General features: G+C 46.8%; 1 protein-coding gene across 1 annotated transcript in view; it reads right to left on the reverse strand.

The window, feature by feature from the left end:
• The window catches only part of DCHS2 (dachsous cadherin-related 2), a 115,643-nt gene extending 98,395 nt beyond the window's left edge, over nucleotides 1-17,248 (reverse strand). The window contains exon 1 of the mRNA XM_063135089.1: nucleotides 15,362-17,248. Within this exon, the coding sequence (XP_062991159.1) occupies nucleotides 15,362-17,248 (1,887 nt within the window). The remainder of the gene's footprint in view (nucleotides 1-15,361) is intronic.
• Between the last annotated feature and the right edge of the window lie 789 nt (nucleotides 17,249-18,037).

Consider the following 18,037-nt stretch of genomic DNA (forward strand, 5'->3'; position numbering starts at 1 on the left):
ATGAATTTTTTAAAAAAGAACACATTCCTTGTACTGCTGCCTTCTCCAGCCTCTGGCTCCTTCGTTTCCTAGCTCCATGCATCTTCTAACTTGCCTTCCTAACTATCGTATCTTTCTGAAGGACTTGGCTGATTTATGGGACCTTCTGCATGCAGAAGGACACCTCTGGATCCATCGCGTAACAGCTTCAGAGGTAGTCAGATTTTCTTAGTAAGAACAGAACAAGTAGGGCTGTGCTTCGCCTCGCCCCGAATCTGGTTCAGGACCAACTTGACCTTCACATGCTTCAGATTCGGAACCAAATCTGAAGTGAGTCAGCCCGAGTCAAATCAGGGGACCTGTACACAGCCCTAATAAGAAAAGCTGTGCTGGTTCAAACCAAAGGCCTATCTAGCACCTTTTATCAGCTTAGGCTGATATACCAACTACGCCCTTATCTGGACAGAGATAGCCAAGCTACAGTTATCCATGTTCTGATAACCTCTCGTTTGGATTACTGCAATGCGTTATACGTGGGGCTGCCTTTGAAAACGGTCTGAAAACTTCAGCTGGTACAAAACAGAGCAGCCCGCCTATTAACAGGGACTGGCCGGCAAGACCATATCACGCCAGTCCTTCAACAACTTCATTGACTGCCAGTCCAGGTCCGGGCCCGATTCAAAGTGCTGGTACTAACATTCAAAGCCCTGAACGGCTTGGGACCAGGTTATCTGAAGGAATGCCTCCTCCCACATGTGCCTGCCTGGACCTTAAGATCATCCACAGGGGTCCTTCTCCATGAGCCCCTGCCAAAGGAAGTGAGGCAGATGGCTACTAGGCGGAGCGCTTTCTCTGCTGTGGCATCCCGGCTGTGGAATGAGCTCCCCAGAGAGGTTCGCTTGGCGCCTACAGTGTACTCCTTTCGTCACCAGCTGAAGACCTTTTTATTTTCTCAGCATTTTAACACTTAATTTAACTTAAATTTAAACTTTGCTGTTTTAATTCCATATTTTGCTGTGTGGTTTTAATCCTGGTTGTTCTTTCTATATGGTATTTTGTATTCATGTTTTTAAATTGTTGGTTGTTTTTATGCTTTTCATGGTTTTAATTTTTGTGAAACGCCCAGAGAGCTTCGGCTATTGGGCAGTATAAAAATGTAATAAATAAATAAATAGTTCAGTGTTCCATTCCCACAGTGGCCAACCAGATGCCTATGGGAAGCTCACAAGGAGGACATGAGTGGAAAAGCACCCTCCCACTCATATTCCCTATAGGAGGAATTTTCTGGTGGAATTTTCCTGCAATACCTTGCAACAGCACTCCTTAAATTCCCCACTACAGTAGGTGTAAGGAAGATCCAGAGTTAGACATTCAGAAAGATTGACTTCGCTCAGACTCACAAACACAAGGAAACTGTTACAACTTTAAAACATTAAAACAATTTAAGAAAGTTAAATTCAAACAGGCACATGGACCTCCATTCAGCAAAGCAAATTAAAAGAACATATTCACAAGTCTAGCAGATTTCTGGAGAGCAGGTCAAACACAGACAAACACAGATACGCACAGACTCTGTGAAGGAGCTCTTCTTCACAGAGGGACTCCCATTTCTCCCAGGCAAGACCAAGTCATGCCTGAGGGAAAGGGAAGACTATTTTTTTCCCTCGGTGCCCAACCTTAAATGCCCAATTTGACATCATCAATTCCTCCTATTGACATCTTCTAAACTCCTAAACCCATTGGACCGCCTCATAATTTAGACTGTCCTCTCCTGAAAACCTCCTCCCCTTTCTCAGTTGTTTATGACAACGAAAGGTCAAGTTCCCTGTTCCCTGTTCTTGTGGTTAACCTGTCTTATGTACAACCTCACCTGTCCTTCATCCTGGACCCTTCACCTAGTTACAGTTAGTACATGTCACAAGCTCTTATGGCTAATGTCTTTTGAACAATACCAAGTTGCAAGCCCTCATGAGTTACGTCATTCAGCAACCTCAAATCATATTTCCCAATCATTTTCTATCAGGCCTTACCCAAACTAAAGCATCCAAAACCTGATACAGTGTTCTATATGTGTATGCCTACTTGCCCATTTAATATTAAAGCACTACCCTATCACTTGTACACCCATTCAAACCCATTCTATGCCCCCAAAAGCTTCTTTCTCTATGCTACGTCAACAAACTTTTATAACCCCAATCTTACACTTAATTAGTAAAATTTCAAATGAAGAAATAATCTTACATCCCCAGCAGCTGGTATTGAATACAGTTTGTAATACATAATGTGCAATATTAGCAGGCATTTAGCAATATGTAATTAACCTGGGTTTGTTTTTGTATGTTTTTGTGGTTTTAAATTGTATGTTTCTGTAATTTAAAATTTTTGTATATTGTTTTTAAGTGTTTTTATCCTGTGTAAACCGCCCAGAGAGCCTCGGCTATGGGGCAGTATACAAATGTAAATAATACTAATAATGATACTAATACTAATAATAGAGACTTCCAGAAACTAAAATTGTGACAAGTATGGGTGGCAGTCCTACAAACTGTTAGGATTACAACCAGGGACTGCCTCATTTAGCATTCTAGCCCAGCCTTTTGCAACCTGGTGCCCTCCAGGTGTGTTAGACTACAACTCCCAGCATCCCCCGGCCAGTCATACTGCCTGGGATATGCTGAGATTTGAAGTCCCACACATCTGGAGGGCACCAGGTTGGGGAAGTCTGCTCTAGCATCTTCACACCACCCTGGTTTTAGGTTCTAGATGCTTTATTGCTCAGGCTGCTATATATGCTGGCGCCTACAGATTTTTTTTTTAAAAAATGATGTTAGTGCAGAGCTGAACCCATCAAACTTTGATGCCAGCTCCTAGGAATTTGTCATATTTTTCCCAGTCCTGAATGTAAAAGTTAGCTTCAGTAGTTTGTGGACTGGAGCCTCTATAATGTGTCTAGTCTATCACAGAGTTTATGGTTCTTAAAATGAACTAAACCAATATTGAAATTCATACACCATACAACATGCTTTATAGTTGCCTTCATCCAAAAGCAGCCATATCACTACATACTTCATCAGAATGGGTGGTACAGGGCACAAGAGAAACACATTACTTTTCTCTATCCCACAGTGTTTCAAAGGCTATTAAGTAGTAAAGGCATGCCAAATCCTATATGTAAAGCACTATACAAATGTATGATAAATATCAAGGTCACATTATCAGACTGTTTCATGGAGGACTGGGAATGGAAAAAACAAACACTCCCAGAAGCTGATTTGCAAAACATCACCTACCAGCATGGTGCTATTTAATAAATTCTAAAACAACTCCCCACTTTTATCACTATTTCAAGGAATCCATCTTAGAAACAAAGCAAAATTATTTTGTGTTTTTACTGTTGTTTTGAGTACTTTGATTTGTGACCCATATGGGAATCCTCTTTGTTGAAAAGCAAAATAAAAATGTTAAATAAATGTTTGTTCTTTTCTTTAAAAACTCATATTTTGCACGCTGCCACTGCAAGGGCTCATGATGTGACTTACAATAGAAAAATGCAGTGAAGCCTGCAGTTAAGAGGGGTGAGCGCAGGTAGATAATATAAATGCAGTTATGGGTGTCTCTAACATCCCCAGACATACATGCAATCTGAAACTATCACATCACTTGGTAGAACCGAATTGTACATCTGCAAACCCTTCCCCTCCCATTTCATCTTAAGACTCTGATCATGTAGACGCCATGACTTCAAAATCAACCCATCCTCTTTTATTTATTTATTTATTTAAGCATTTTTTATTCCGCCATTCAGCCAAAAAAGGCTCTCACGGCGGCTTACAAAAGTATTTTTTGACAGTCTCTGCCCACAGGCTTACAATCTAAAAGACATGACACAAAAGGAAAGGGAATTGGGAGGGAAGAGGAGGGGGAAAGGAAAGCAAATTCAGGCACTACAATCTTAGTTGCAAAGTTCAGCAGTGACAGTTGACAGTTGGCAGCAGGAGGGAGGAGGCTCTCAGCTGGAGCTGGACCCAGGCACGATGGAGAGGTGCCTGGCTGCTGCTTCCTCCCTCACTGGTGGCCTCGGCACAGACGGTTGGTAGGAGGAGAGAGGGGGCTCTCAGCTGGAGCTGGACCCAGGCACGATGGAGAGGTGTCTGGCTGCTGCTTCCTCCCTCACTGGTGGCCTCTGCAGAGACGGTTGGTAGTAGGAAGGAGGGGGCTCTCAGCTGGAGCTGGACCCAGGCACGATGGAGAGGTGCCTGCTGCTGCTTCCTCCCTCACTGGTGGCCTCTGCAGACAGTTGGGAGGAGGAGGGAGGAGGCTCTCAGCTGGAGCTTGACCCAGGCAAGATGGAGAGGTGCCTGGCTGCTGCTTCCTCCCTCTTTTGTAACGTTCAGTCTGATTAAGTGATCTGCCGTTTGCAAAAGCATGCTCATGTTGAGCAACCTTTGTGCTGGCCTAATAAGAGTAAAATCCTGAGCACACTTACTCAGAAGTAAGAGCCACTGTATTTATTTATTTTATTTATTTATTACATTTATATGCCGCCCCATAGCCGAAGCTCTCTGGCTTGCCCCCAGATAAGTGTGCAGAGGATGGCAATCTAAAGACATCGCATTAAGATGGATTTTGAAGTTGATTTTAGAATGTGGACAATGTTATACTGAAATTTGTACCCAGGCTGTGCAACAAATTCCTATGAATGCCACAGGACTGGGAAGGAGGACAGAGAGGCAAAAAAAAAAACTTGCTTTAAGGAGCCAATCAATGCTAATCTTCATTTATCCAAACAAGAGTTCATGGGCTTATCAAAAAAGCCACTAGCAGAACATAGCTTTTCCTTATTACCATCCTTATTTTTCTAATTATCATCCTCTCTCTGCCTGCAGCTGGCTACTGTCCCATGGCTACAGCAAAGGCCTTCATTTATTCTGTATGTGTTTAAATAATTTCTTGGGTTTTCTACTTAGGCTTATCAATCTACAATGACTTTCTAAGATAAAAGGCAACTTATTAGCCCTATTGACCTAGCTGACTTTAATATTTTGAAACTCAGGGGCTTTTATTAGAAATGTTAATAAAGTCATAGTTGTTTTTTCTACACATACCATGGAGGCCATCAATTTCTGTTTATTATTTGGTGCCACTGCGGTTTTCAGCTCCTCTTTTTTATTTCAATTTGTTTACCTTCTAAAGTGCTGGGTTTAATTTCTTCCTAGTTTCTTTCCCAAGGGACTCAGCCACTATATTGTTATCACAGCTTACTTTAGTACACAGAATAGAAAAATGAAGGAGGAACAACCACAGATTTTGCATCTGGCTCCCTCCACAAGCCACAATTTGTACCTGGCTCACATAAGTGGCCCTTGGGATTCTTGTAAGACATCAAGTAGGCAGTTTCTAGGGCCACCTCACCCACAATGCCTCACTTAGATTCAACCTCTCCAGAAGCTGGAGCTAGTGCTCAGCTGTTGTCCAGAGCTGCCCCTTTCCAGCATGTCCCTTGCTGAGAGAACTGCACTGGCTGCCTATTCACTACTAGGCCAGTTTTAAGTTTCTTGTACTAGTGTGCATAGCCCTAAACAACTTGGGACCAGGATACCTGAGAGAGCAGAGCACCTTCTGCCCTATCAACCTGCCTGTTCACTGGGGTCATCCGAAGGCATGCTCCTCGTGGTTCCACATAGACCTATCGTCCGATTGGAGTCCACCAGGGAAAGAGCCTTCAATGTGGTGTGCCCCACCCCCCATGGAATGCCCTGCCTCTGTATTCCTTCGGGCGCCTCCTGAAAATGTCGTTGTTCCAGGAAGCCTTCCCTTAATGATCAGCCACGGTTTATATTGCACTTTGTTTCTTTTAAAATGTACTTTTAATGTATTTTTATTCTGTTTTTACTCTATTTTATTTTGCTCAGCGCTCTGAAATGCTGAATGGGGAGCAGATATATATATATATATTAAATAAATAAATAAACCTGCCTCATTGGAGGGCAGGCCCTGCAAGGCATACAAACTAGCACAGCAAACTAAAACAGCAACTTTCCATTCAAGTAGATAGTAAAAAAAACAAAAGCTAAAACTGCTCTACGTTAAAAATGCTAAACTTAGAGGTACTCAAGGGCTTGGGAAAACGGAATGCAGAAGACGTTCTACTGAAAAAGGTCTTCCGCACCTCCACCCCATCAGTACCCGTTGCACTTCAGACAGTGGGGACCCCCAGAGAAAGACCTCAATAATCTCAGTGAATGGGTGGATTGATGCAAGAGAAGAACAAGTATTTGGGTGCTACAAGACTCTCTTGTAGCACCATGTAGTTAATCTTAGCCTAGCTAATCTTTAGGGTGCTACAAGACTCTCTGTTGTTTTTGTTACCACAGACTAACATGGCTAGTCCTCTGGAAGTTGTAGAACTACTGCCACTAAATCCACTATTTCTTCATTAAAATGTGTGTGAAAAAGAGTCATCTTAAACCATTTCCCCCCTTCTATACATGGCTGCTAATGCAAGGGAAGCATCACTGAGCAAAAGCACCAGGCCGAAAGTCGTTGAAAAACATATCGAAGCTCCACAAGAACGAATCAATGTAGATGAGGAAGATTTATTTAAATCTGGAAGGCAGTTTAACCTCAGGGGAAAAAATGCTAATAAGACACATTTGGCTGCTTTTAATTCCACTTCAAAATGTGTGTTTATCAGGAGTGTGGTGGCAAGAAAATACTAGCTTGGTAAGTAGAAAACAGAATGACCTTCTGAAGGTCATATTACCACAGCCAATTGATTGAACCTTAATTCAAGTCATGGACCAGGGAATTCAGTAAAATGTAAATTAGGGCATCAAGTGACACAGCATGGCATGAGCAATCAGCAGCGCACACTCCCCTCCCCCACTGGAATCAATGGTTTCTTCCAGTTACAATACGTTGGCAAGAATCAGGATGAATCAGACTAACACTATGTAAGAGAAATGGCATCAGGCTGGTTCAATGGAATACTGTGATGCCTATTGGGGGGGGGGGGGGATGACAGAATTTCCAATTAGTCCAAAAGGCTCCATTTAAAAACAAACAAAAACAAACAAACAAAGGGGAAACAAACCAAAAGGAATGCCTCAAGAGGTACAATAAAAACATTATTTCACTTTTCTGTCATTCAGTTGGTACAGCTCGAAGACGTTGACAAGGTGCTTGGATAGGTTTGTGCAACCACCTCTGTATTAGATCCTTGCCCCCCTTGGCTAATAAAAGCTATCTCCAATATTCAAGGCAGTAAGATTGTATGCACCAGTTTGCTGGGGAACAGGGTTGGAAAGGTGCTGTTGCACCATGTCGTTTCATTGGTCCCTGGTCGACAGCTGCTTGGCCACTGTGTGAACAGAGTGCTGGACTAGATGGACCCTTGGTCTGATCCAGCATCGCACTTCTTACATTCTTAAGCTAGCAGGGATGGATTAATGCCTCTCTGCGAGAGGGAGTGATCCCAGGCCATCTGAAAGAGGCAGTAGTAAGACCACTCCTGAAGAAATCTTCCCTGGACCCAGAAAATCTTGAGCGAGTGGTTGCGGGCCAGCTCCAGACACTCTTGGATGAGACTGATTATCTGATTATTCAGTCGGGTTTCAGGCCTGGTTTTGGTACGAAAACAGCCTTGGTTGCCCTGTATGATGACCTAAATCAGGAGAAAGACAGGGGGAGTGTGACTCTGTTGATTCTCCTTGATCTCTCAGCGGATTTCGATACCATCAACCATGGTATCCTTCTGGGACGACTGTCTGAGTTGGGAGTGGGAGGTACTGCATTGCAGTGGTTCCATTCCTACTTGGCTATTGTTCAACATCTACATGAAACCATTGGGTGTGGTCATCCGGAATTTTGGAGTGTATTATCATTAGTACACTGATGACACGCAGCTCTATCTCTCCTTCTCATCTTCTTCAGGTGAGGCTGTGGATGTGCTGAACTGGTGCCTGGCTGCGACAATGGACTGGATGAGGGTTAATAAACTGAAATTCAATCCAGACAAGACTGAGATGCTGTTAGTGGGTGGTTCATCTGACCAGATAGAGGGTGTTCAACCTGTTCTGGATGGGGTTGCCCTCCCCCTGAAGGAGCAGGTTCCAAGCCATCATGTCTTTTATAGATTGTAAGTCCTAAGGATAGGGACTGTCTTTTTTTGCTGATTGATTGTAAGCTGCTCCGGGAGCCTTTTTTGCTGAAGAGTGGGGTTAAAATACAATAAATAAATGTGTGTTGCCAGCCTGAGACACCAGCTGTTATGTGTAACTGAGGGCCATTCCAGATGAGCCTTTTATTGTCCAATCACCCTGCCTCATTCATAGAGCTTCTCTACATGAGTGATTTATTGCACACTCATGATTGGCCAGTCATGGAGTTTTAAGGGTCGTTTACATGATGCCATCAACTTCCAGGACATCTCCCACACTCTTCCCCAGTAACCTCGTTTTTTTAAAAAAATGGACATAATACAGTATTTAATGAATGAATGAAGTATTTAATTATAGTGGGATTTCCCCAGCATGTAAAATTGCTTTAGTGCTGTAATTCCACCAACTAGATGGCACTGTTTCATTTAACGGAATAACACTGCTCAGAGGGGAAGTTTTCAATTCAAAATCACATGGTCACTGTCTAAAGAAGCCAGTAGTGAACGTGGAAAGACCCAACAAAAAGAAAGCCTGGTAAGAATACCTTTCCCCCCTTAATGTCGAGATGCCATGGAATTTTATGGGGGTCTAGGCAATGTCATATTCAATTTGTAATTCTCCCAAGTTTTTCCACTGCCTCTTCTTCCATCTCTTATTTTAACAGGGGTGGAAACTGTTGAGGAAAAGGTAGAATGCTTGCACTGTGCTTTTTGTTTAGTAATGCAGGGAGCCCTCCAACTGGTTGCAGTCTAATTGCCTGAGACTACAAGCTACAAGAGTCCAGCTCTAGGCACCTTCAGTCAAGGATCCATCTTTTTTCCTTATGAAACTCTGGTAAGATCCATGTAATTGGTAACAGAACATCACTGAGAACATCTTCTACTTTATGCCAATTGTACATGAGCGACTCTCTCCTTTTTCTGTTAATACCCTAAATATATAACTGATTTCCAGCAGGTTCAGAGGAACATAACTGCTTTATTACCAACCCTACTTTTAAAAAAACGATTGCCACAAAAATACTGATGAAAGCACTACAAAAACAATTAAGTAGGGGCTGCAGATTATAAAATAGAATTCTGAAACACCAAACTAGAACAAATTGTCGCGAATGTCGGAATGGAAGGTGCAGGGGGAAAGTGTTGCTGAAAACCAATTTTCTGTTTGCCAGTTTGTTGCTTTTTGAAGCTCTCCTATAAAACATTAATTGTAAGTAGCTCCAGAACGCTGTGAATGTGCCTAATCCAATGCATGACTGTAGAGATAACAAATGAGGGAAGCCCATGAAAGCTGTACAATTTGGGTAAACAAATTGCCGTTTTGCTAAAGGAAAACACACAAGGCAATTAATCCAAAATTTTAAGCTATCACCAACATATTTAGAAACTACATTTCCAATGGCAAAGAAACAAAATCCAGAAAGTACCAAAGAATTTAGGGTGGGATCCAGAGAGCATTTTGCATGAGGAGAAGGCATCCCAGCTTGTTCAAAGTATCTCCAGTTCTGCCAGTTTTCCTCCTTACAACTGCAGGCCCTGGTTCCAGAGGCGAAGGACTGTAGCTCAGTGGTAGAGCACCTTCTTTGTATCCAGAAGGTCCCAGGTTCAATCCCTAACATCTCCAGGTAGGGCTGGAAAAGCTCTTGTCTGAAACCCTGGGGAGCTGCTGCCAGTCAGTGTCAACAATACCGGGCTAAACGAAGCAATGTTCTGACTTGGTATAAGGCAGCTTCCTATGTTCCTATGTCCCAGGAGTGCAAGAGGCCGCACAACATGGGAAAGAGGGAAACCCCATTACACGAATAAGCTTCTGATTGCAGTTCATTGGATCCCAGCCTTAATACCCTAAAACAAGAGTATTCTTATTTAATTGACGTAAGAATACACTGACTGTAACAACTGACATAAACATACACTGAACCGGTTTGTATGTCATCAACAACCGTACACACGGCCCATTCCCATGGGAGTGTAGCAGGAGGGAGTGTACACAATAGTTGCCACATGCTTCTGCTGATGAACAACCCAAGGATTCCTCAGCCCTGGCTTGTTTATGTGACGAACACCCCGAAGTTTGAACCCACCAACAGCTTACAGATAACAAAAAAGAGGGCTAAAAAGAAGATAGACCAGTTGCTCATTGGATCCACTGTGGGTAGAACAAGGAACAAGATTTAAGTTAAAACAAGGTAGAATTGGGTTGAACATTAAGAAAAACATCCTGACAATGAGCTTCCCTAGACGAGCGATTTATAGCACACTCGGGATTGGCCACTCACAGAAGTTTACAGATCTATTACACGACTTTGTCAACAGCCAGGATGTCTCCCATACCATCCCCTGGAAATCGCACATTTCCCCCCCCCCAAAAAAAAAACCCAGATAAAGTGGTATTATCTGGATATTGCAGTATGGCACTACTGCAATATCCAGTACTCATTAAAACACAATGGGACCTTTCCAAAAAGGGAACAAATCAAGAGGTCATGTATGAAGGGGTGCATCATGATGGTGGGATTACTGTGAGAACGAAAGCCACGGTAAGGTATGGGATTTTTGTTCTGTGTAGAGAAGCTCAATAAGAGTAACAGAGCCATGCAACGAATTGCATAAGGTGACCCCTCCCCTTTTATCAATTTTATGGAAAGGGTAAACAGAGAGTTCCAAGACCTAAATTAAGCACACTGTTTCTTGGGGTGAAGGGATGTGGGCATTTCTCACAAGTCTTGCACATGGAAGGAGCCACATCTGCACTCATGACTAATACAATCTGAGAAGAAGAGAAGAGAGGGCTCAAATTAACATGCAAGCCTGAGTCTTCTCAAAATCAGAAAAAGGTCCTGATCTTTCATCTCGACCACACCTTATCAAGAGTGCTCAAAATTAACATTTTAAGGGCGCAATCCTATGCATGTTTAGTCCTACAACTCCCAGCATTCCAGAGCCAGCTTTTTTCTATCTAAACATACATCGGATGCGTCCAAAGATAAATCTAGCTTCACAATTGGCAGCACACTAGAGCTCTTGGGTAATTTTTTTTGGTAATTTTTTTAAAAAAAATTATAGTTATTGGCATTCTTTTGTTTGTTGTTTGTTTTGGGTAAGGTTTGCATCCCACCTTTCCATCACATGGCGCTCATTAGTACATACCAGGTAAATATCAGGATTTCTCAAATGCATAACGGCAGCTAGCATGTGGCTGTGCTTATATAAACTACTCAAAACTTTCCTCATACTAATGTGCTCTTCTACAGATGAAATATTTCTTTTAGAGTGCATTGCTGGCCTGACTTTCTGCTGTGGTAATAACTCCATTCCGTCTGGAGCCTATCCAGTCACATTTCTGCTCCATTCATACTGTTGCTGATGTAGTTTCTACTCCAGGCATTGATCGGGTGCCCATTGCAGTTCTTGCCATTCTGAAGCTTCAGCCCCTTTGACGAGCAGGATCTGCAAGCCAGAATTTAAAGGCTATCAAGGGTTAAATCTAGCATCACGCTAGCGACCATCCACTAGTGCCACAAGACTTTCTCCATCTCTCCTGCTCTTGCAGCCTTCAATACCATCCAATCATCTGACGTGGAGGATTTCCCAGCCCCCTGGACAGATTTTGAGGGTGTGCAGGGCTGGGAAGCTGCAGGGGAGAGAAGAATGCCCCCGCTTTTCCCAGTTCCACTAATGGAACTGCTTCTCTCAGAAAAATGACACAACTGGATCCAACCTAAGGCAGCAAACCTATACACACTTATCTGAGAGTAAGTCAATGGGACTTACATCTTAGTAGACAAAATGCTAAGGATTGTGCTGCAAAGGATGCGTTATTTGTCTGGAAACAAAGCCCTATGAAGAGAGACTGAAACAACTGGGCATGTTTAGCCTGTGGGGAGACATGACAGCACTCGTCAAATACTTAAAAGGTTGTCACACAGAGGAGGGCCAGGATCTCTTCTCAATCATCCCAGAGTGCAGGACATGGAATAACGGGCTCAAGTTACAGGAAGCCAGATTCCGGCTGAACATTAGGAAAAATGACTGTTAGAGCAGTACGACAATGGAACCAGTTACCTAGGGAGGTTGTGGGCTCTCCCACACTAGAGGCATTCAAAAGGCAGCTGGACAACCATCTGTCAAGCATGCTGTAGGGTGGATTCCTGCATTAAGCAGGGGGTTGGACTCGATGGCCTTATACGCCCCTTCCAACTCTACTATTCTATGATTCTATGATTTATATTTATTTATTAAAGTTATTTATTAAATGTGTGCTAGAATGATCAAGATTAGGAATGGTTGAGGAAGACTTACACAAACAAACAGCATTATCATCAAAGCAGCTAACAGCTGTGACAACAAATTCAGTAACACCATCTGTATAAGTGCTCACCTTTGTTCAATGGCAATAAAGTTTATAAGGCATTTGCTTGGACTGTGCAAGATAGACCCTTGACATATAGGTCTTGTCCAGCAACTTCCTTACCTATATGCCCGTCCATGTTGCTGATTCTCCGTCATTAACAGCCCTGCTGAATCAGACTAAAAACCTAACTAGTCCAATATCGACCCTGTTCAGACAACACACTAAACCATGATGGTTAAGCATTTTGAGCTATACATTAAGGCTTAGCATGTTGTGTGAATCATGCTTTTAGTGTGTTATGCACCATTCCTTACCATGCTGGCAACATAACCACAGTTTAAACACACTCACTAACCACTTGCTGCAAAAGGGTTAGTGGTCTAACTATGGCTTAGTGTGTTGTCTGAACAGGCCCAATCTGTTTCCCAGGATATCGGATTCTGAGGCTATTCAGATGCCTATGGGATGTTCACAGGCAGGACATGAGAACATAGCCCTTTTCTACTGTTATCTGGGCTTCACTTGTGGGAATTCATACGTATCATTAAAAAAAAATAGGCTTGACTGTCCTGTTCTCATCATCATTAAGCAGACAGACTTGCCTGTCTGCTTAATTGTTTGTTTGTTTATTTATTTATTTATTATTTATTTATTACATTTCTATACTGCCCAATAGCCGGAGCTCTCTGGGCGGTTCACAAAAATTAAAAACATTCAAAGTATAAAACAACAGTACAAAGCCATAATATAAAATACAATATAAAAGCTCAACCAGATAAAAACAGCAACAATGCAAAATTACAAATTTAAAACACCAAGTTAAAAATTATTTATAGACTGTTAAAATGCTGGGAGAATAAAAAGGTCTTCATCTGGCATCTGAAAGCATATAATGTAGGTGCCAAGCGAACCTCCTTAGGGAGCTCATTCCACAGCCGGGGTGCCACAGCAGAGAAGGCCCTCCTCCTGGTAGCCACCCGCCTCACTTCCTTTGGCAGGGGCTTGCGGAGAAGGGCCCCTGAGGATAACCTTAGGGACTCGGCAGGTACATATGGGAAGAGGCTTTCCTTCAGATAGCCTGGCCCCAAGCCGTTTAGGGCTTTAAATGTTTACCTTGACCCTTTGCCAGCTGGGGCTTCCCTTCGTTTTCATAGAGCTGGGTTCCTTCACAAGTCTGCCTTACTTTTAAATGTCTAGCTATCTGCTCCCAATTTATGCTATGGCTAATCAGAGTAGGAGTGACAATGGCAACCATAGATGATCATCATCACATGGGTTACATTCACCAAAATAGATAGGCCCTGCAGTGGCTGGCAGCCAGAGGGCTCTTGAGGATTCATGGGTAAAGGACAAGGAGAACCATCTGAGATAAGCGGACCATTGACACTTGCAAATTGGACTTATGCAGTGAAATGTAAACCCCAGTATTGTCCCTAGGACCAAGCTATTTATGTGCAAGTAAATCACTTTCAGCATTTTGTAGATACCAAGTCGAGACAAAGACAAAGTTTGGGGGAATAGTTAAAAGACTGAAGATCAAAAAAGTCACAATACTTTGATACTAATAAATCATCTACGGAAGGCCACTTCCCTCCCTCCCAAAATGGTGAACCACTTAATGTGAAAGTACCTGCTCCCTACAAAACATAAGGCAGCGAATTCTATCTCCAGAGCCACCTTAGCCAACCTATTTGTCAAGAGACAAGGGCATTCAGGTATCACAAAGGCAACACAAGAACAGCTCCCACTTTTGGGAACCTGGGTTAAGGCAAAGGATGGGCATAATGAAAGAACTGCAGGATGACTCTGGGGGCAGGGGACTTGAATGTGCCACAGCTGAGCAATGAAGTCACAGTTCACTACTTCCTGGAGAAAAAGAGTAAGTTTCCAGGCAGTTCCATTCCTAACTCACCCCTCATCCATGAAGCGTCAACCGATAAGTCATCATGCCAAAGCAGATCAGCCCTTAGTGGCTTCACCGTTTCTACCACCAGCCAGTCATGTATACTTATCTGCTGCCACACAGTTGTTGTTGTTGTTATTTAAATATTTACAGTTTGCACACAGCAGCAGCAAATCGTGGGTTAATTTACTCATGATTTGCTGCAGTGCATGCTGGGCATATTCCACAGCAATTTTAAATATTCAACCACTGATCAAGTCACTCAGGAATTGCTATATGTCCATAGACACTATGGCTGAGTTCAGATGACATGCTAATCAAGGGGGGGGGGGAATAGGAACAGAACGGGAAACCACTGACGATTAGCGTGTCATCCAAACTCAGCCTATAGGTTAATCATTGGTTAAACAACCCACTACAATTAGTAGTTAGACAACTGGGGGTCATTTAGCCCACGATTTGCCATCATTACATGTGAGCAGCCCCTATAATTACATTTTGCACACACCATGGCGCAGGCAAAAAGCTTCTCTTTCTCCTATGCTGTGATGGATATGCATGATTGGTTGCCACGCACAGGACACCCTACATATCCTGTGTCTGGTTCAGCCTCGCAGAAGATGATCACGTCCAACAGACAACTAGTCTTCTTCTACCCCTTGGATGGCCATGGAGAAGAAGGAATTTCAACAGCTTGTCATGGCACAGTGCTGCCCGGACTTGAAAAGCTGCACTTTGCAAAATTCTCCCCAACCATTAAACCAGCCTTCCCCAACGTGGTGCCCTCCGTATGAGTTGGGCACTAGGATGCTGGGAGCTGTAGCCCAACACATCGGGAGGGCAGCGGGTTGGGGGAGGCTGCATGAAACAAATAGACAAAATGTGTCATGCGGCCGTCACCCCAAGCAGGCCTTTGCTTTCTTCTCCTCGTGGGCGCGCCTGCTCCTTCCCCGGCGGCGCCAGTTACCTGGAGTAGACAGTGGCCGGCCTCGGAGTGCTCAGCCAGGCTGGCGTTGTAGACCTGGTGCTCGAAGACAGGCTCGTTGTCGTTGGCATCCTCCACGCCGACGCTCACCAGGCACGAGGCGGAAAGGGGCGGCTCGCCCAAGTCCCGGGCGAGCACCAGCAGCTCCAGCACCGCTTCCCGCTCGTGGTCGAGCCCCGCCCGGGTGCTGAGCACGCCGCCGAGCGGGTCGAGGTGGAAAAGGGCGCCGTGCGGCTGGGAGGGGGCCAGGGCGTAGCGCACCTGGGCGTTGGGGGAGCCGGGCTCGTCGGCGTCCGAGGCGCTGAGGCGGAGCACGACGGTGCCCGGCGAGGCCGCCTCGGAGACGGCGGCGCGGTAGCGAGGCTGCGCGAAGGCGGGCGCCTGGTCGTTGAGGTCGGCCACGCGGAGGACGAGCGCTCGCTGCGAGGAGAGAGGCGGCGCGCCCGAGTCGACGGCCACCAGGCGGAGCTCGTAGGCCTCGCGGCTCTCCCGATCCAGGGGCCCTTCCACGCACAGGAAGTAGACGCCGCCGTCGCCGCCGGAGGGCCGCAGCGAGAAGGCGCCCTCGCCGCCCTGCAGGCTCAGCTCCACGGCGCGCCCGGGTGCGCCCTCGCCCCGCGCCTCCGGCGCCTCCTGCTCGTCCGGATCCGAGACTGACACTCGGGCCACGTAGTCCCCCAGCCGCGCCCCCTCGGAGACGCTGGCGCCGGCCTCGGTGAGGTAGAGCAGGTGGATGGCGGGCGCGTTGTCGTTCACGTCGAGCACCTCCACGGCGACCAGAGCGGTGGCCACTTCGGGCTGGGCGCCGCCGTCGCGGGCTTCTACGGCCACGCGGTGGAGCGCGCGCGCCTCTCGGTCCAGCGGCCGGAGGAGACGCAGCAGCCCGGTGCGCTCGTCCACCTCGAAGGAGGCGGAGGCCGAAGGGTCGCCCTGGCGGCGGCTGAGGCTGTAGCGCACCTCCCCGTTGGCCCCCAAGTCCGGGTCGGTAGCCAAGACGCGGCACACCGAGCTGCCCGCGGGCGCGTCCTCCCGCACGCGGGCGCGGTACTCGCTCTGCCCGAAGGCGGGCGCGTTGTCGTTCTCGTCCAGCACCTGGATGTCCACGCGGAGGCGGCCGCTCCGCCGAGGGCTGCCGCCGTCCCAGGCCTCCACCAGCAAGCGGTGGGTGTCCGCCCGTTCGCGGTCCAGCCGTCGCAGCAACATCAGATCCAGGGTGTCCGGGGGGTTCCCGTAGCGCAGTTGGAAAAACGGCCCTTCCTCCTGCCAATCCCCGCGCGCAGCGTCGTCCTGATCCCGCGGCAACAGCGAGTAGCCCTGAGTGCCGAAGCTCCCCGCATCCGGATCCCGGGCGGCCGGCAAGCGGAAGGCACTCCCGGGCGGGCTCAGCTCGGAGATGTTGAGGCGCACCGCGTCCCGCGGGAAGCGCGGCGCGTGGTCGTTCACGTCGGCGACGGTGATCTCCACCTGCACCATCTCCCCGCGCAGCGTGGCCGCCACGAAGCTGTAGCGCGCCCGGCGCTCGCGGTCCAGCGGCCGCGCCGTGCGGATGATGCCGGTGTCCGTGTGCACGTGGAAATCCGCTAACACGGCCGACTCGCCGCTGCCTTCCGAGAGGAAGAAGCCGCCCGGGTGCGCTTCGCCAGGGGGCAGCCCGGCGCTGACGTCTCCCACCAGCGTGTCGGCCGGCAGCCCTTCGTCCACAGCGAGGCTGAGGTTATAAACCTGTCCCGAGCACTTCTCCGTGGCGCACAGGCAGAGCCAGAGCGGGATCAGCCACCTTCCAGCGGCGGCGCCGGGCTCAAGGATCAGCCCTTCTCGTCGCCTCGGGCATCTCCTCGTCACCCCTGTGGCAAATGGCCGGAGTTCCATGCTCCTTTCTTTCAGGCCCTTTGCCTCATCTGCAAGCTAAGCCAGTGTCACTGATGATGGCTTTCCTGGGTGCAGAGAGGTCCCTGCCCAGCAGGCGCGCCTGTGGCTCAGCTCAGTCACAAGGACCGCCGCCGCCTCCCCCTTCGCGTCCTTTTGCTCCCTCGCCTCCTTTATCCCCCTTTCCCAGTTGTCCCCGCCACCCCGGCGTTTGCGATCAGGTGCATTGTCGTCCCTATCTCAGACAAGAAGGAAAGCCTCGACCCCCACGCCCCATAAAAGTTGTAGCGGAGAACAAGTGCCGGAGACAGCCAGGAGAGGACAGACTGCTCCCTGCCTTTCGCTCGTGCTGCTGCTAGCTGCTGCAGCCCTACTCTGGCTGCTCCCCTCCGCGTCTCTGAGCTGCTAACACACCCCCGCCCCATGTGACAACAGAAGCAGGCAAGAACAATCTCCCGTTCCTGGGAGAAACGGCGGCAGCGCAGCAGGGGGCTGTCCCTAATTACCCAGCGGGAGAAGCATCGCTGGGTGCGCTGCCAAGCATCCGCAGGTTAGCCAGCAGTCCTAAGTTACGCACACTGAAAGGGCCATGAAATGATCCCTGCAAAGCAAGGGTGTGGAATAGTCACAAAGCAGCCCTAGGTCTGTAGTCATTCCTGAGCCTATTATGAACTTACGGATTAGATCGGGTATTTAGAAAATCGGGAGCTACAAAATACCGGCCAGTTAAGTAAACTCTCTTTAGAATTAACCCGTGGAACCTACAATAAAATGTTGTAGCGCCAAATGTGT

This window comes from Elgaria multicarinata, chromosome 10 (genome assembly GCF_023053635.1).
Source record: "Elgaria multicarinata webbii isolate HBS135686 ecotype San Diego chromosome 10, rElgMul1.1.pri, whole genome shotgun sequence".
Lineage (NCBI taxonomy): Eukaryota > Metazoa > Chordata > Lepidosauria > Squamata > Anguidae > Elgaria > Elgaria multicarinata.